Source organism: Conger conger, chromosome 4, assembly GCF_963514075.1.
Source record: "Conger conger chromosome 4, fConCon1.1, whole genome shotgun sequence".
Lineage (NCBI taxonomy): Eukaryota > Metazoa > Chordata > Actinopteri > Anguilliformes > Congridae > Conger > Conger conger.
The window spans coordinates 68,374,682-68,395,057 of NC_083763.1; the positions used below are offsets into that span (position 1 = coordinate 68,374,682).

At 46.2% G+C, this 20,376-nt stretch overlaps 1 protein-coding gene across 2 annotated transcripts in view; it reads right to left on the bottom strand.

The window, feature by feature from the left end:
• The window catches only part of LOC133125895 (ephrin type-B receptor 1-like), a 220,908-nt gene that overhangs the window by 31,489 nt on the left and 169,043 nt on the right, over positions 1 to 20,376 (bottom strand). Inside the window, exons 7-11 of one of the 2 annotated variants that reach the window (XM_061237606.1) lie at positions 13,252 to 13,414; positions 10,959 to 11,067; positions 9,510 to 9,574; positions 3,313 to 3,435; positions 2,148 to 2,395 (exon numbers count right to left, since the gene is read on the bottom strand). In XM_061237606.1, coding sequence (XP_061093590.1) covers positions 2,148 to 2,395; positions 3,313 to 3,435; positions 9,510 to 9,574; positions 10,959 to 11,067; positions 13,252 to 13,414 — 708 coding nt within the window. Of the gene's footprint in view, positions 1 to 2,147; positions 2,396 to 3,312; positions 3,502 to 9,509; positions 9,575 to 10,958; positions 11,068 to 13,251; positions 13,415 to 20,376 lie in introns of both variants that reach the window. The other variant, XM_061237605.1, reaches the window with a different exon arrangement.

Consider the following 20,376-nt stretch of genomic DNA (forward strand, 5'->3'; position numbering starts at 1 on the left):
GCACAACAGAAGAGCTACAGTTGATCACGGGAGACGTGTATCGCTTAGCGATGACCGTCGATAGCTACTGGGCTCCCGGAGGAACCCTGGCCGGCTCACCTTCCTCCTGCTGAGAAAATGGCCGTGTTGACCCAACCGACTGCTGCACATAGTAAAGGAATGAAATACCCCGGGCTCAGATCCGCCACAGCCTGTGCTCATGGTGAGAGCCTTTAACGATCCTCCAGAGAGCCCTCACTTATAATAACTCTGTGTGGCATTTATTTAACCTGGCAACCCTGCTCTTTGTCCTTAATGCCAAATTTAAAAACATTTATTCAATCAGACAAGCCATCAATAATATATCCTTTATATCATTCCGACATATAATTCAGTTGTTAATATTTTATCGAGCACTTACAACTGTGCCGCGTGCTAAAGAGTTAAGCATTTTTTACGGTTTCCTCTCTTTCTGTTGCAGGGCATCAGCGGAGCACAGGAGGGGAAGCACTGATCTCCCCGAACTCTGTTCCAGTTTGAAAATAGCTGTTATGAAAATAGCACACTTTGAACTCGGCGCAGAGATCAATGAACGCGAGGAAAGCAAAAAAAAAAAACAACATGACCGTGAGACAAACGTAGCGGTAAGCACAAGCACCGCAGCCAGGCAACTTCAAAGGATTTCCAGAGCTCACTTTAAACAAGTACGAGATCAAAGTGCAGAGGAGACTGATCCACGGGATTAAGAGACCGGGTCGAATATTGACCGAGCTGCACATTTTTATGAAAAAAAAAAGAAATAAACTACAACAAAGATAGCACTGACATCGCCCAGGTTAAAGTCTATTAAGACATGTCCATATCGCTGTCACCTACTCGCCTGCAAAAAAACAGAATTCTACATAATATACCATACTACATTCAGGAAATATTCACACTCAGCGTTTTTTAGTTAAGAGGCAACAGGAGTCCGAATTTTCCGCATATCGCCTTCAAAAGCAAAATGCCATTGTGTGCTGATACATCAGAAACTACATAATACTTTATTACATATTAATAGCACCTTAATTAATTCTGATATAGTTTAACCGGGGGGGGTAAATGACAGGAACCCTAGGCCCGAATACCTCTTCACTTTCAGATAACAGTCATCCACACGTGTCGACCAAGCGAATGACTCCTGACGAAAAAAAGACTCCGTTCACCTCGGCAGCTCTCCGCAGTACTTATGTAACGACAGACGAAAGAACAGCGCTGAGTTAATAACAGGGAAGGTCTGTTACTCAACCGCGGACCTGAGTGGCCGCCGCCGCCGCCCGCTTTTGTTCCGGGAACGCACTTAACCACCCAATTCCACCGAGCGCTGACTTCATTGAACCAATTTAGCCTCGCTGCCCAATTCCAAGAGTCGCGACGCTTTAAAGAGAACGAGACGACCTTCTCAATTGCAGCCCGCCAAGAAGGGAATTGAGTGGGCCTGGTATTGTACACTGTAGGATAATTACCGAGGCGCCTTCAGTACACTTGTACACTGGAAAGTCATTACACCCATGGAATTATTCCACATTATAGTTCGGCGCCAGGTTTGCTCATGACTCACCTTTTTTTCGGTCACCTCCATCGCCCTTGAGGCAAATCATTTAAATCGTCACATATTAATGGACTGTACAGAATGTCAATTTTATAATATGATACAGATAAAATATGGGGAAACGACATTCAATTTAAACGGGAATCAATACGCTGAATGTGAAATCAACCGCTGTTAGCCAATTTATCACCATGGCTATACGTCAAAAGGACACCCAACCATTCTCTCCTGGAACATGATGGCAGCTGAGATGGCTAGATGGGGCAAAGGTTATGTGAGCAGTGGAGGAAAACCACTTCTATCTCGCCACTGTTTTTCCTTTCCCACTAAGGAGTTTTTACCTCATGTGCTATCAGGGGGCTCAGGGCTGATATTCAATTTAATTGAATTGAATTTTTTTAATACTTTATTTAGTCTTTTATTATTTTATTTTTTCATATGAGACTTTCATCTTAAATACTGTGTCATCTTTTATGGCATTGAGTCTATTAGTATGGTACGAGTTTCCTCTGCTGTAAAGCACTTGGTCCTGTATGGCTACAGAAGTAGAGTTACTATAAACGGCGGGATGTCCTACCCTCAGGAAGGAGTCCAGAGCGCCGTTCTCCATGAACTCCGTGATGATCATGACCGGCCGGCTCTTGGTGACCACGCCCTCCAGACGGATGATGTTGGGGTGGTCGAACTGGCCCATGATGCTGGCCTCGCTGAGGAAGTCCCGCCTCTGCTTCTCCGAGTAGCCGGCCTTCAGGGTCTTGATGGCCACGTAGAGCTCCCGCTTACCGGCCAGCTTCAGCCTCCCTTTGTACACCTCCCCAAACTCCCCTAAGAGAGAAGAGGAGCTGCGGTCACACGCCCAGGCCGCTCCCCTGCCAATCACAGCCTCCCTGTTCAAACTTTACATTCATACATAACAATTAAGGAGCAGAGGACTTGCACAGCAGGACGTATCAGACTCAAAGCAAATGCTTGTCAGTCGTTTGCTTCCGTTATACCGAGGTGTACCTGAGCAGGGGCGCATGCTGAGTGGGAGTGCCTGTTGTCCTTGTCATGTCTTAAAGTGACACTTATTTAGTAATGACTGCGCATATGTATGAGTCTGTGAATGTGACAGCGCAATATTGCGAACGGGTGCTGCTCGCACACTGAATATTCATATATTTATTAGAATGCATTTTCCTTTACGTGTGAAATGGAGCGCTATCAAAAATGAAGGTACAGTATGCTCTCAGAAATGAAGGCACTGTGGAGGTACGTTTTGGCTCTTTAAGAAAACACGTTTCACAAATGTACCCAGCAAGTACAATTATGTTCTATTTGGGAACTAATGAGTACATTTTACAAGCAAAAAATGTACTAATTAATTATGTATTGCTGGCTAGGGGCACAAGTTTATGTGTATACCACCCCAGTCACAAGCATGAAAAAACACTTTTTTCAGAGAGTGTAGCAGCAGACCTGGGTTCAAATACTATTTGTTTTGGATTCAAATACTTTCCTGTGCTCTATAGATTTTGTCTGGTGCATTTAAGTCAACTTGATGAAGCAAATGGCCACCCATTGGCTGGCTCAAATGCACCAGGCAAGATCAATAGAGCACAGGAAAGTATTTGAATCAGATGTGCACTGGGGTTAACACTTTTGGGAAAATGTAATTTGTTCCAATACAGCAGGCAGGCTCAGTCAAATGCTATGTGAAGCCACGGTGAGATTTTGGGCGAGCGCTACGCCCATGTCATTACCTGCCCCGATGACCTCCTCGATCTTGACGCACGACACGTCGATCTCCTTGGCGAACTCTCGCACGGCCTCGTTGGGGTCCTCGTAGGTGAAGGGGTCGATGTAGATCTTCATCCCCGGGGACCCTGAGAAGTGGGTTGGGCAGCCGATGGGGGAGTGGCAGTTAGTCAGATCTGGTCTCAAAGACAGTTCTAAAATAACGAAGGGGGTGCAAGAGAAACTTTAGCCACGCGCCATTCAAAGGGCACCGAGGACATTCCTCCGAAGAAAGGAGCTAAACTTGACTTTGGTAAGACTGCTTTGCTGAGCACTCACCCTTCTCCAGACTTACTTGGGGTGAACTCCTACATCATTTATAGTGCTGGACATGGGGTTAGGGGGGGCGAAAGCATTTGAACCAGCAGCCCTCTGGTGATTCTGGACTCAGTAATTAAATACCAAGGTGAAGACTTTGCAGTCCTCTCAGTCGCACACACAGTTAGGATTACTAATACTGTAAGAAACTGAGGTCAAGTTTAGAACATTTTTTTTGAGGAGTATCCTGAGGTTCCCTTGAGAGTACAGCACATCAAAAGCAGCATCTGCATCAAACACAGCATCAGGTCTGGTCTGAGAAGAAAGGAACAGTGTTAATTGGACTCATTTGCCGCTCAGAAGAGAACATGTGCACCGTGTGCTGTCCAAGGGTTTCTGGCTAAAACAAACCCACAATGCACCAACCACGGTCTGCTGCCTGGAGCTGGTCCAGTAGCTTGTGTCTCTGCAGCTGAAAGATGTTTGATAAATCAAGCTTTGCCTCATCAGACAGGAGAGACTCCTGGATTTTAGCAATCAGAGGAGGACAGGAGAGACTCCTGAATATTAGCAGGTAGAGCAGGACAGGAGAGACTCCTGAATATTAGCAGGTAGAGCAGGACAGGAGAGACTCATGAATATTAGCAGGTAGAGCAGGACAGGAGAGACTCATGAATATTAGCAGGTAGAGCAGGACAGGAGAGACTCATGCATATTAGCAGGTAGAGCAGGTCAGGAGAGTCTCATGAATATTAGCAGGTAGAGCAGGACAGGAGAGACTCCTGAATATTAGTAGGCAGAGCAGGACAGGAGAGACTCATGAATATTAGCAGGTAGAGCAGGACAGGAGAGACTCCTATATATTTGCAGGTAGAGCAGGAGAGACTCCTGTATGTTACCAGGTAGAGGAGAACAGCAGCGACTCCTGAATATTACCAGGCAGAGGGGGATACAGTATAAAGGGGCTGTTTCTATTGGTGCTGGCTCCTACCCAATTTAACAGTCGTGGAAGCAATTTCCCAAGAGCCCTTCTCCCCCCCCTGCGGGACCCATACATAAACTGATAAAAACTGACACAACATGGAATTAGTCTTTATGCCAGCCAAGGGTGCCACAGACAGGAGCGGGTGGAAATCGGGCACTATTCTTTCTGAGGGAAAATGAAAAACACAGACAGGTGTGTCTGTGTGTGTGTGTGTGTGTGTGTGTGTGTGTGTGTGTGTGTGTGAGTGTATGTGTGTGCGTGGTTACACACAAAGGCCAAAGACAGTAAGAGCATAAGACAAACCTCCCCCAGTCAATCTTATGCCATAGATGTGAGAAATTGTGATGCTTACAATACACTGTACGGCAGCTTTAAAACAAGAATGAATAGACATGTTTGTTGAAATGAAATTATGAAAACTAAACTAATGTTTTTTTATTTTTTATATATATTATTATTATTATTATTATTAATATTTTTTTGTGATAGCTAGTCTTTGGTTAAAGCTCAGACAAAGCCAAGTCACACATACAGACTATACAGCATCTGCAAATTCAGAGGTATTCAATTATTTCCCTTCAAGCATTTTATTCACTGGCCAGACTGTGATAGCTATGAATGATGGGATACCTTTCTACATCCATGGGCCAAAATAACACGTCACTCCAATCCCTTTACAAAGCAGTCTCACAGGTGCCACAGAACTGCAGCCAATAATGTTTTTCCGACTACAGAGAAACATCCCTACGATAACACGGAGCCACTGAGTGGCCTTTTTCCACTTTTCCAAGGTTCAGTTGAACGTTTTGATGTTCCTTCCATGTCTTTTGAGGGAAGTCACAGGTGAGATTGACAAGCATAGTGATGTCATACTCTGAGGACACAAAGTAGCGCCACGTGCATTTGTACGTGTAGCAGCGAGACACAGGGAATTAAGGGAAACTGAATGACTGGTTCAGAAGGTACACTTGTTCATAGCTCACCATAACAATGAGGTATAACATATCCAAGCAGAGTCTAAAAAATACACACATTGGTGCTTGAGCTAAATATATATATTTATTGCAACATTGAGTGGGTCTAGGATGAATTGGGTCTGGTTTTTCCGGTTCTATTTCCTGTGGTTGCTTATCGCACGAGGAGAGTTAACGTCAGAGAGAGGGATCGATTCCACGCTGATGTCATGGTGTAAAAGGACAGGTTCCGCCTCGTTCTGAATGCAAGCATAGCTTAACGCGTCCAAATTTCTTTCAACCGTGGGGTCCCCACATATAATTGACAATTAAGTGAGTCCGTATAGACTCAAATTACAGAATTCATTCAGGCGCTTAGAACACGGACCTCAGCACCACATAATGGCTTCCTGGACAGAGGTAGACCAGGTACAGGACAGATATCTTATAACTTATCTTAAACTGACATATCCCGTGCTGGGAACCATGCTCTCAAAGAGAACCATTTTTGGTTCTTTATAGGACCCTATATGATAGGTGTGAAGTGTGAAAGCTCCCAGACAAAAAACATTTTGTCTGACAATGGACCTAGAACTAGAACTAGAAATGGTTATACCCAGTCTCATGGCAAATACGCACCTCTGAGAACTTATTTGCACAACGAAAATGAAGTGATATGCATTCGAACCACATTTCTACAATAAAACATCGAACTGCTTGCCATGAATACAACATATATGAAATCAAAACGAATCAAGGGTCCGGTGGGCTTGGGGAAACGCTTAATTTCTATTTCAGAATGTTTCCTTTATTAATTTCACATTCCGTTGTTGAACTTGCCCAGCCACCACCCAGTGCTAGCCTGCCTAATACGTAAAGGATTTGAAAAATGCTTGTGATGTTACATTCCTTAAATTACTGTCCCGAGTGGACATTTAATTTTAAAACTGCAGCAAAATGTATCTGTGAGCACGTACTCAAAAGCATGCTCAGAGTATATCCAATGAGACTGGGCTCTATGGTGCTTATGAGGAATCATAGGGTCCCTTTTGGGCCATTTCTTCTGAGAGCATACAGCTTTAAGTTTATCTCTTTTGGGTTCTGTAATGTAGTGCTGTTCATAATGGTATTTTTTTTTAAAGATTTCATTGGTAAAAAAGCAGTTATCTGCGCATTGCATTATTTAAAACCGAGTTTATCTTTGTCACAATAGGCACATTGAACGATGGACCATCATTAATTTAGATTTTTCACTCATTCCGTGTGAGCAAGGAACCTGTGTCACTTTCACAGAAGAAGAAGAATGGAGGGAGGGTTGAAGCGGGTGATAGCAGCTCCAGTGGTGTTATTATAATTTCATTCACGTCACAGCCTGAGAAGCTACCATCACTTATGTGCTTGCTGTTGCTGTCTCTAATCATTGTTTTTGCACATTGCTGATGGGTAAATGCATTAATACCCCAATGCAAACAATGGAACATTTTGCCTTACCAGTGTGAAGAGAATTTTTTGGATTCCTGCAGTCATATTATGTTGTCATTTAGATGTGAATGATTTAATATGTGACTAAGGTCTGGACTCAGTAAGCATTGGTTTTAAATGAGATTCACATTAACGTTTTGCTTCATTCAAAGCAACACGACTGTTTCCATGCACTTTGGTGAACTCCGCAGCTTATGTCAATTAAAAAAGCTGTATTTTAGCGTACTATAGGTAAATGGCCATTTTTGAATCCCAAGGCCAAAGACACACACACACACACACACACACACACACCCATACTACACAGAAAGGTACTGTTTAATTTTACAGAAGGTGTACTAGTGAAAGAGTAGACTGAGGGAGGCCAGTCATTTAACACAGAGTGATGGTTTCATTCCTCGATCCGGACAGTCTGAATGCATTGCAGATAGGCCCCATTATAGATCATTAGGCCTTTGATAACTGTCGCTTTTGGGCGCAATCCACTCAAAAATTGACCGCAAGAAAGGGAAGAAAAGAAAATAGACAATGCAATAACCTCTGGACCATTGGGCAGGAGGGCTGTTAATTGTACAAATCTGGAATCCATGGCAGCAGATTGTTGGTTAGCAGCTGCCAGAAGCAATCAAGTGGCAGGGTTTTATCCACTGTCGATACGTTCTGGCCCCAGACTCCGAAACGGACACGCAGCTTAATCAATTTCCACACGGTGCGTCAGGAGGGACCTCACGCTATGGGGCCGCACACACACACACACACTACACATGCACACACACACTCACCCCACACACACTCACTCACACACACACAGACACAGACACAGACACACACACACACACTCACACACAACACACACACACACAAACACCCACACACACCACACATACACACACACTCACACACACACACACATGCACACACACTCACACACAACACACACACTCACACACACGCACGCACACAGCTGCGCTGTCGGTCTGTCTGGAGGTGCGGGTGAGATCGCTCACCCTCATTGCCCCTCTGCCTCCGCTGCCTCCTCCATCTGGCTGCACTAGCGGCCTGTCCTGACCGCGCCCAGACAACATCTGCACCCCTCCAGAGCTGACGCAGACCAGCCCTCATCTGCATGCGGGAGCTGGGATACGCACGTCCAGAGGCTGCTGGGACAGGACTGTGATGGCACAGACCTCTTACCACTCCTGCCTCTGAAATTCTATCTTTGTCCCTCTCTCTCTCTGTCCCCCTATCACTCAGTAAGCCTCTGTATGTCTTTCCCTCCCTCCCTCCCTCTCACTCTTCTCGTCTCTCTCAACTGCAGATCTTCTATCATTCTTTTTAAACCTGTTGTTCTGTGCTAGCGTGTGCAAGCGACAGGTAAAATCACAGGAGTGTCTGTAGCCTCTGACATTAAGGTCTCAGATGTGACAAACAGAACCTGCCTCTAAGTTAGACTGTGCTGAACACTCTCTAACTGCTACACGGCTGACAGAGCTTCAGAGCTCCCTTCGTTTATGAACACTCTGGTTTCCTTCCCTTGCTTTGATTACATGGTGTCAGTGCATTTGTGTTTTCCGAAACGTGTTATTCAGAAGATGAAGAGATATTTAAAGTGGAATAATTCATTAAAGACTAATTAAACTAAGCTAAACCGCCCTGCCTATTCTCCTTTCCCCTTTGATGATAAGGGGTCTCCAGATCCCTCTTTAAAAACAGGTAAACTTGCATACAGGGTTTGTGAATAATAAATATTTGATTTAGTTTTTTGTTCAGTAGCCTAAAATGGATGACAAATATTATGCTGCAACACCATTTCTGACTGAGATTTAAAATTAATTTAAATATCCAGGACAAAGATTCCAAAAAAATATTCATCCAAGGCTGCTGTACACTGTTTTGGGACTGTGTGGTGTGTGTGGAGTCTGGAGAGAATTCACAAAATATAATCCCCTAAAATGGCGAAAGAAAAAGCAAGGACGTTTGCCATTGCCAAGCATGGCAGCCATTACCAGAAAACCCAGATTCATCTGAATTATTTTTTCTGAGCTGTATTCAATTACTGAGCAGAGAATCGATCCGTTCAGAGAGGCTGCAGTATATTCGGAGCGAAACGACAGAGAGAGAGAGGGGGCCCCGTCTCCTTTTCCGGCTGGATTGGCGCAAGTTTGATGGGCCCGCCGTTTCACATTTCTCAGCCAGGGGACGGGAGCCGCCTCCCGGCTGTCAGAGAGCCGACGGCGGTTTTGGCGGAAGCCCGCGTTTCGTCATTACAGAGCTGAAACGTGTCACTCAACCTGGAGCGTGACCGCAGATCCCCGGCGACAGCGGCACTCCTCACAGACACGGTGGTGGGGAGGGGGGGAGGGGGTGTGACACAGAAACCGCACTGTCGCCTGAGAGGAGTGCGCCAGCAGAGGGGGACCTGGGGCAGCGGGGGGGGGCAGTAGAGGGGGGCAGGAGAGAGTAAGGGAGGGTTAGCCGAACTCACCTCGACCAGTGCTATAGTGCTGTAGCTTGTCACTGTACACGGTTTCCTTTATGTAAGCTCTTTTCCTGCGAGAAGCCAAAGAGAGAGACAAACCTTCACTATAACAACACACACACCCCATATAGCACTGCATCCTCAATATAACAGTACACTATAATAACACACAGCCCATATAGCACATATTCCCAATCACATCCAGTACTACATATACACTACAGTATATTTGAACTTATGTGTGTATAAATATAAATGGCAGACAGTTACAAATGAGGCGTGGCAGAAAGTTACAGTAAGTCACAGTGAGGTGTCTTGTCATGTTGCGCAGTGGCCTAACATTATAGGAAACAGAGTGACTAGCATGCTTAAACACGTGGCACTGCGGGGTGTAAGAGTCTGCTGAAGTGCAGTGTATCAGTGTGTCTTAGGAAGTGCTTAACTGCTGCTCCCTTGGGTATGGCGGAGAATAGCAAGTTGCAGTGTGTCAGAGTGAGATATGGTAGGGCGTCTCGGTGAGTGCGTGGGTGCTGTGATTTAGGGTACGGTGAAGCACAGTAAATTAGGCTTTGTGAGGGCGTGTTGTGTACGAGTCTGTTAAAATGTGGTGTATTGTTGTGTCTTTGGGAGTGCGCAACCACTGTGGTGAGAAGTCTCAATTTAGCGTGAAAGGGTGTGGGTGTGTGTGTGTGTGTGCATGCATACTATTTCGGGGTTGGTGTCAGAGTGTGGCGCAAGAGGGTGTGTGTGCGCGTGTGTGTGTGTGTGTTTGTGTGTGTGAGTGAGTGTGTGTACATATGTGCGCACATTTATGTGTGTGTACGTGTGTATGTGAGTGTGTGTGCATGTGCGTCTGTGTGTGTGTGTGTGTAAGTGTGCGTATACGTGCGTGTGTGTGTGTGTGTAAGTGTGCGTATACGTGCGTGTGTGTGTGTGTGTAAGTGTGCGTATACGTGCGTGTGTATGTGTGTGTGTGTGTGTTTGTTTGTGTGAGTGTAAATGTGTGTATACGTGCGTGTGTGTGTGTGTTTGTGTGTGTGTAAGTGTGTGTATATGTGCGTGTATGTGTGTGTGTGTAAGTGTGTGTAAGTGTGTATACGTGCGTGTGTGTGTGTGTGTGTGTGTGTACGTGTGTATGTGAGGGTGTGTGCGTGTGTGAGAGTGGGCATGTGTGAGTGTGTGTGTGTGTTTGTGTGTGTGTGTGTAAGTGTGTGTGTTTGTGTGTGTAAGTGTGTGTATACGTGTGTGTGTGTGTGTGTGTGTGTGTGTGTGTGTGTGTAAGTGTGCGTATACGTGTGTGTGTGTGTGTGTGTGTGTGTTTGTGTGTGTGTGTGTGTGTGTGTAAGTGTGCGTATACGTGTGTGTGTGTGTGTGTGTGTTTGTGTGTGTGTAAGTGTGCGTATACGTGTGTGTGTGTGTTTGTGTGTGATATCTGGCTCGGCCCGGGGCCCTTACCTGCTGCAGACGATTGAGATGGCCACCAGGGACACTATGAAGACCACACCGGCTGCAGCTGAGCCTGCGATCAGGGGCAGCTGCTCTCTCAGCTCCGACTTGTAGTCATCTGCACCAGAGAGAGAGGAGGAGGAGAGGAAGAGGGGGAAGGAGAGAAGGAAGGAGAGGGGCATGTGAGAGAGAAGAGTAGAAATCAGAAGAGCAAAGGAGGAGAAGGGAGGAAAATAGTGAAATGATGAGGGAATAAAAGGAGAGGTAGGGAGGGAGGGAGGGAGGGAGGGTGAGAATACATGCAGGTATACTTTTTGGGACATAGAGACATGAATGTAGCAATCTAGAAAGCACTGCCGTAAGCCATCCTGCACTGAAAAAAACACCACTCAACAGCACAAAGATGATTGTTCTTTATCCTTAAAGAAATGCAAAAAACCCAAAGAAATTCACAATATAATACTTCTTAATATTACTAAACCAGAATAAATGGCAACTACAGTCACTTGCCGCCATTGACTGTACTCCCGAGCTTTGCCGCATGGCTACGTTCTTATTATTTTTGTGAATTGAGAACCTTCCGGACAGCACCAGTACAGTTTATGTGCAGAGTACTGGAACGGTTCTTAGTTTTGCACTTTTACGCTTGAGTGTAAAACTTTAATGAAGCCGATGACTCAACTGTTTTGAAGTGTGAGGATGCAAATCAAATCTCCAGGCTTTACAAAAGCAAACGTTAACATTCCTGTTAATAAAATAGGCACAGCAAACGGCTCTTGTCTCTCAAAATATTAGACAAGGCATAGCATGAAGGGGGATCTTGATTATCAACTGTAAATGTATTTTATGTGCGGAGAGGAAAGAAATGGTAATAACCAGTATCCTTTTCTTTCATAACTATATTCATGCATATGTATATTACATAGTGATAAACTGAATACTTTTTATGTTCTCTCAAATATAATACAGTAAAAAACAAACCAAACTCATTCACGTTAAGTAGACAAGTTTCATACTTTCAATACTTCTCTACAGTATCTCCCTCTCACTACACTTTTCAACTCCACCAGATCCACAAACCACTCCAGACTTTAAACAAAGGTTCAATAAATGAGACATATACGTATGACCCTATTGCAGGGAGAGGATGAAGCTCCTCATCATCATCATCATCATCATCATCATAATCATCATTGTTGCTTCAAAGAATGCAGAGCAAGAGGCCAAGATTCACTCCAATACTAATCATGTTTAAAAATCTTCACTCCCACCGGTGATAATCATTGTAATTTCACTCACATGTGGCTACATCGGGGCAGATTAAACCTGGCAGGGATCTCAGGGAACATGATACAGGTGGCAGGGGTGGGGGAGCTTTGGATTCCAGAGTAACTGGCCACAAGGGCTATGACACTAAAAATCGCTCTGCTTTTATACCGGTTCCCTTAAACATCTCTCCCTCAGGAGAACGGGTAGATGATGGGCCACCAGACACAAGCAAGATGGCTCCCCTCGTCCTGCGCTAATCACCAGCGGGTCCTCTGAGCAGACACAGCAATGGCGGAGATAATGTGAAAACATACACGTCTGGGCCAAAAAATATGCACACGCAGGACCGGGCCTCGCGTTGCCATGACAACCGCCGCAGAAGAGGACCCTTCTATGATCTTCACTCTGGTGCCAGGTAAGAGTCCTACAAAATATAGACTATATCCAGTGCATGTATTAGGACAGTGACACCATTTTGTTTCTGCTTTGGCTCTGTACTCCAGCGCCTTGGATGAAATGAAGCAATGAATATGAGCTTAAAGTGCAGACTGACAGTGATCTATAATCTTTCAGGAGACAACAACTAATTGTGTCTGGGGAGGCTCAGAAGGCAAGGAAAATAAGTAATGTTTGTACAAATCTATCACGTTTTCATTAAGGCTGGATGTGTAATGCATAAGGAGGAGGACGTAAGAACATTGTTTAAAATAAAGAGCTCATGAGAATATGTTTAAAAAAGGAATAAGAACCATGAGCTCATCATATGCGCTGCCATAGACGATGACCACGTAGCAGGTGCTGTAACACGCAGCGACAACTCCAGCTCCACTGGCCGATAATTAATCACATTAACCAGTAATCACTGCAAAGAATGCTGGGGTAGCTCTCGGGTCACACAAGGGCCCAATGAAAGCCAATTAGCCAAGTGCTGTGCCTCACGCACAGTGTCCATTTTCATTATTTGTGCCCCCCCCCCCTCCACCCATTTCCCCCGTTCCCCCCCTCACACCTCTCCCGGCGTACGCCTCCTTACCATCTGTCAGGGTCTGGAAGCACATCTTCCCGCTGAATTTCCCGAAGCCGGCGACGGTCCGGGCGCGCACCTGCACCACGTACACCGTGCCCGGCCGCAGGGCCTCCACCCGCACCGTGTTGGCCTGGCTCCGCACCATGGACGAGTTATACTCTGTGTGGTCCTGCAGAGAGAGAGAGAGAGGGAGGGAGAGAGAGGGAGGGAGGGAGGGGAGGGAGAGGGAAAGAGGGAGAGGGAGAGGGGGGAGAGAGAGAAAGAGAGAGGGAGAGAGAGAGGGGGAGAGAGAGAGAGAGAGGGAGAGAAAGTGAGAGAGGGAGAGAGAGGGAGAGAAAGAGGGAGGGAGAGAGGGAGAGATAGAGAGAGAGAGGGAGAGAGTGGGAGGGAGGGAGAGAGAGGGAGAGAAAGAGGGAGGGAGAGAGTGAGAGATAGAGAGAGAGAGGGAGAGAGTGGGAGGGAAGGAGAGAGAGAGTGATAATCTTTTAATACAGTATGCTACCACCACCATTTATCATACTTCCAGTTGAGACATGTACTGTTGTAATGACCTCATGTCATTACCACAGCATAAAAACCATGCTGTCTTGTTGACTTGATGGTAGCAACACAGAAACGGTTGCACGATTTGGTTCCGGCTCTGTGCTTTTCTGTGGACACGGCGCTCCCCGCGAAAAAAAGATGCTTTGGAGATGAACCAAGAGTAGTGCCCAGTAGACAAGCCCTCACACACAATCTTTACTCCCTCCTTTGGGCAGTGAATCGCTCTGTGCGTGAGAGACCCTGCCCTCGCCAGCTCTTCCATCTCCAAAAAGTATGAACATCTCCCGAGACACACTCCAAGGGAACAGTGCCTCAGGTGTGCTGAAAATGGCAGGAGGGAAGTGAGGGGAGGAATCCGCGTGTGTGTGAGGAGGATGCTGGAGGCGTTCACCCGAGGCCCTGCTCCTCAGACTGCGGCTAATTAACAAGCGGGAGAAAGAGTGTTGATTGCCCTTGATTTTGTGGTGTCTGAAGTGCTTCCGACACTAATTACAAAATTCATTTTATTTTCTCCAAGGATGTGATTATTGCCATGTAAGGAAACACTGACGTGCCTTTGGGCTTTCTATTTATTACAGTAAAGTACAAGAAACAGTTTAGGAAAATGTGAATTGGCTTGCTTTTTTCCTAATGAGATAAATGAAAACTATTAAGATCACAGAGGCACCTTTAAAGGTTGGGACTGTTAGCTCTAAATGTGGAAAGATCCCCTTGCAGGGTCAGTCAACACTTAGATAATTGGCAAAATATCTGACAGATTCTGAAAGAAACTTAGGCACTGCACTGTTGATACTCGCCATTGGTCCTGATATGCCGTTAATGTAATAGCACATCCTAATCATTGGTTTAACTCCTTTCTTCATGATAGGAACCAAAATAATTCAGGAACGAGCCTTGTGTGCCCCAGCTATGCTATATAGATGCAGAATTTAAGAGCTGGCTAAATTATGTGTATGTAAAGTATGTGTGCGTGACTGGCTATATGGATGTACACTCACTGAATCAAGCCCATCTATATTCTGGGGGATGGATACGGTCCCTGGCATCTCCCCGATGCACAGTACAGGCTAATAACGAAGGGAGGGGGAGGGAGGGCAGGAGTGAGAATGAGGGAGGGAGGTAGAGAGACAGATAAAGAGACAAGGAGGGGGAGAAGACAGAGGGAAGAAAACAAAGGGGGAAAGAGATAGAGGGATGGAGGCAGGGAGAAAGAAAGAGGGGAATGGAGAGAAATACAGGGATGGAGAAGGAAAGGGGGGAGAGAAAGAGAGGATGAACAGATGGAGAAAAGAGGGGGTGATTTCCTTTCCCTCTTCCAGCTGAAATGTAACCGTCTGAATTTCTGATACGCAAAATAACAAGAGAATGGAGAAAAAAATCTATCATGAAAGTGGCCCATATAGCAAAAGGGAGAAAAACACCATGAGGCATTATTGACCAGTGACAAAGATGAATCTTCACGCAGTCAACACATACAGTGAGCCAGGCATTTCAGCGGTCCCCAACTTCACATTTCTGTTACACAGATCCCTCCGCATACAGATCCCTTGCAAAACCATTGCAGAATTTCAGATTTGGGATTTGGATTGGCACACAGGAGAGGATTTTATGTGCCACCTCAAAAAAATGTTTTTTGTTTGCTTCATCTCTTTTGTTTTTCCACATCTCTCAGGCAAGACGGAAACTAGATCCAATGCTAACATAGAAAGTCTCTGTAGTTAACTTGTTCATAGGTGAGTCAAAGCCAGGAAGCCTTGCTAGTGCCTATGTAAATACAACCCGGCGGTAACGTCACATATATCATATAACTGAAGTAGCTGAAGTAGCTCAGGCCTATGCAACATTAGACAAAACCAGCCCCTCCCCCTCCCCCAATTATCCAGTCACAAGCAGGCACATGCATACCCTGTCAGGCTTAGAGACGGTTGACTGCCAGGCTCATCCACGCTATAACGAGCCTACGCCTACAACTGTCAAAAATGGATCGCTTGTGAGCGATGCAACTGCAAAGATGGCTTAGCAACGCAACCCCTCCTTTCAGAAAAAATATATTTACTGTCCATATTTAAAAATGAAAAATAGAAACTACAGTGCAGCACATACATACATACACAAATACATACACACATACATGCATGCATAAGCTATGAGGGAAGCCCCACTGCTCGGAACTGGAGTGATGCATCATTACAGTGGGGCTGCTAGCTCATCAGTTTCAGGACTGACACTTGGAATACTAATGGTGCCAAAGCTATGCAGCTCAAAGCAGGCCATGTATTAAATTAATACTGGGGAAAAAAATAATATAAATTTCCCAGAGTATATAGCCAATATTTTCGATATATGATCTTTATTGCAAGATAATTTAGCTTTAAACTGTAGTTTTAAAGCAGAAAAATAAATCATGACCAATGACCATCCTCCTCATCATCATTACATTAAAGATGTTTATACAGCACAGTATGTAATTATGCAAGGCAAGCAGTTCTGATTCGCTCCCTTAAACATGTGTGAAACACGAGAGCTGGAGAAGAAGGCTTGTGTGTGTGTGTGTGTGTGTGTGTGTGTGAGTGTGCATGTATGTGTTCATATGAGTATATGTGTGTATGTCTGTGTGCTGACAGGGAGGGTGTCATGTTGGCGGGTGGGAAAGGGCCAATGGGAGGGGCCAAAGGTCCTTGCATGCAGGAGGATCTGCATTCTTTCACACTCTGCCAGGTGGCTGTCCACCAGATCTGTCCCTCTGCAGACCAGCCGCCCAAGACCTCTCCTCCAGCACCACGCCCATGGGGACATGGAACAAATACACCCCCGCTAACGGGCAGGGCTGTACCGCCAGGGTGAAGGTCTCAGGGGGGTTTTAAGGTTGTAAGGTAACTGCCCCTTTCACTTGCACATCCCAACATGCCAGGGCAATTAAAACACACACTAACACAACCAATGGAGCCTTCAGCTAGCATCCTCCCACATTAGCACTGAAATTTGGGCGCCCTGCAGCATAGTGGTTTAAGGTACATGACTGGGACCCGCAAGGTCGGTGGTTCAATCCCTGGTGTAGCTACGATAAGATCCACACAGCCGTTGGGCCCTTCTTAGTCTATTCAACTGTACGTGGCTCTGGATAAAAGCGTCTGCCAAATGCCACTAATGTAATGTAATGTAATGTAATGTAATGTAACATTGGATCTTCATTATGGATCCCCTGCTTGTCCGTGTACATGAGGACTCGTCTTGTGACAGGACCCAACTGCACTTCAGTGTTCCAAACACAAAGAACAGAATGACAAATGGACTTGGCTCAGGAGCTGCTTCTTGGAACGCCTGGCTCTCTTAAGCAGCCCTCTCACAGCAAGCCCTGTGACAGGAATCTAAAGCAACACGTACGCAATTTTAATATCCGAGCAGACAGGTAATGGAGAAGGCCTGTCTCTGCTATTTGCAAATTGAGGAAACAAATATTGAAAGAGAGCCCAGATTTCCATTTCAAAGAGGGTAATTTCCTTATGTACATTCATATCTGTTCTTCCATTACCTCGGGCCTCATCCTAAAGCAGACCTGTCCATATTTGTCTTGAGCTAATTAGCGCTGTCATTGCCTTCATTGTCAGTGATCTATGCATGCACCGCTCGTGCTAGCGCTGTAGCGCCACGCTTTTCTTGTCCGATACGTCTCCCTCTTGTAGACGATAAATTTCGAATGACAGCGCACGTTTCGCAGAAACCGATGGTTGGGCGAGGGGGTTCTTCTCATCCGGCTAACCAGAGAGGGGGCTCGGATGAGTCAAACCCCGAGCAGGACCTGCTCGCATGCAAGCAAGCAATCTGTAAAATCTCACAGTGAGGCAACATCAAAGCAGTGTGGAACAAAAGCGGGTGGATTTCAGGAGCGGGCAGAAGATGGATACACCAGAAAAGCCCCACAGTTGAGCTGCCTGAACATGGCTGGAGCTCACCAATTTGGCCCCTACAGCCTCTATTGAAACGAGAGGGGCGAGGCCAGTTTCTGTCACTCACCTTTCGGATGAAGCACGCAAACCTTTCAGATCGCTCATTTAGTTCGCTTTGGTCTTTTCAGTCATTGTCAAAAAAGAATAATAAACCCTGCTTTTACTTTTCTCTCTCTGTTTGCTTAGTATTTTATGCTCGTGTCTGCATTTTAAAGCCTTTGCTTTGCTTAATCCCTCAGTGCCTCCAAGCAGGGTGGGGCACGGGAGAGAGCAAACACGCGAGCGAGCGGCGGAAAACACCGGAACGTGTCCAGGTACGGAGGAATAGGAATCACGAAACACAGGGGAAAAGAAGAAACACGAGTGTGCCATTTGGGTTGATATTTTCTGGGCAGCTCGGCAAGGCTATTGGGGGGGGGGGGGGTAAATAATTGTATTCAGCAGCATCGTTCACATGCGTGTTGATGAAACCTACACTGTAGATGTGTGTGTTGAAGGCTAAAGCTTTTGTGATGGTGTGAGTGAGAGTGCGCACGGGGGGCGGTGAGCGGTGCAGGGTTCCGGATTTTTCTGGATCGCATTAGAATAACAGCAATACGGCGATGGTTGTAAATTGAAATGCCCTTCTCTGCATGTCTCCCCACCTCTCTCCTGCGTGCACGACCTGCCGTCCGCAGTCACCCCCTCCCCAACCAGGCAGTGGTAAACAGACACAGCAGCAAAGACCGGTTATGCCACGGCTAATGGGGGCCGCAACCTTTTCCCCACAAGTTATTACCCCCTATCCCCGAGACTTTGGGGGAAGTACGGAGAAAGGGATGAAAGCGAGATGAGACAGAGGCTAGCGTCTGAGTGCCGCTACTTTGGTTCTTCCCCTCTGTACTCATGGAAATATCCCAGTGAATGGCATTCGTTATTGTGAGTGACCCCAGGATGGCATGGTGCTAATTTTACACTGAGATGCTCCCCTCCCTCTCGATCCAGACCCGCTAATCTTTGCACAGCAGGACCGCCCCGTTTCAACTGCTTCTCACCTAAGACCCACACACACACACACACACACACACACACATCCCACCCACACCCCTTCCCCCAGTGGGAAGAAAATAAGAATAAGCTCCTAGATGGGAGAATGGGAGAAACCAAGGTCAGGGCTAGCGGATCTGTGAATCATACCAGCTCTTCCTGCTTAGCGACACCATAGCAACTGTGAAAGACAAAACATACGTGACCGTATACACGTTCCCTCATATTGCAGCTGTGTGAGGACTCAAACGAGGAGCGGCTGACATGAGGAGGTGGACCGTGACTTCAGGTTTCACTGGCTTCGGAAATAAAATACGCCGTTTGTCAGAGATTCTCCACCAGGAGTTTTCCAGCTGTGTAATCAAACTCTAATGCACTTTTTTTAAACAAGTCATTGCCAAAGTCTTTCCAACACAGAGAAATCTCTGGAGCATATACCCTCATCAGAAGCAATCTATTTCTTGAAGCATTTATCATTATAGAGCTCATTGTCTCAAAGACAAAAATTCTATACAATCAAAACAGTTTCACCTGCTACGCTCAGAAATACCATTTTAAGTAACAAACCAGTTTATAATTGTGTGAGATTGTAGAAGAACACATTCAGCAGCCAGCAAGATTGTGCAGCAAATAGCAGAGGAGTTGAATTCTGAACTCCTTACTTGTTTTCACAGAGAGCGTATGATTAATAAGGAGATTATCTGGCCAATAAATTTCACATCACAGTGCCAAGATGCCCCTGCTTGTGGAAGACGGTGTACAGCAGGCGGAAACACTCCTACGTAATGGGATGCTGTGACAGGAATTGCCGACATTATCAGTTTACGGTCCCGCTGGGGAATCCAGCGCCTCTCCACTGTCTGTGCGATAAGACAGGCTGGCTGAACGGAGCTGACCTTATCTCTGTGTTCATAAGCTATTCCACAATGTTCCCGTTTCCCCGTCGTGGGGGCCAGCTGAACCCCCCCCACCCCTCCTCACGCCCCGCTCCTCTCCCCAAAGGGCCGGTGAAGGCCTGGCATTTAGCTCAGACGTGCCGAGCTGTCCGCTCCGGGCCTCCAAGCTTCCGAGCCCAAAGCCAGGCCAGGGCGGCTGGCCCCACATACGCCACGATGCGGCTGCCTGGCAGAGACTCACTTCCTCACAGGGAAGGCTATTTCTGTCCCCTCACAGATGGGCTACGGGTGGCAGTTTGACAGTTGGACCAAACCTGCAGCCGGACGTTTCTAGGTTCAAATCCCAGCGCGTGTCACCTACTACAGTTGGTGAGGCTTGTGACCTGAATTGCTCTAGTAAAACAACATCTCTGTAAATACATGAAAAGTGTAATTGACTGTGATATATTCACAACATGTTGAGCACAGTACGTGAAGCTGTCAGTTACAGACTTCAAAGCAGCAATCCCATTACTGTCTCTGCGTGTCTTGGGCGAAGCTATAAATGCCGCTCCCCAGCTGAGCTTTAAATCCACAGCCCTCCGTACGGCGTTTGAAGCACAGGCTGGGTTTAATTGATGATTGGCTGATTCCAAGCACACAAAAAAAGCTTTACGCTTCCCAGCAAAACACCCACTGACTGTTTGGAATCAGGCAGTAAATCACGACACTATCTACTC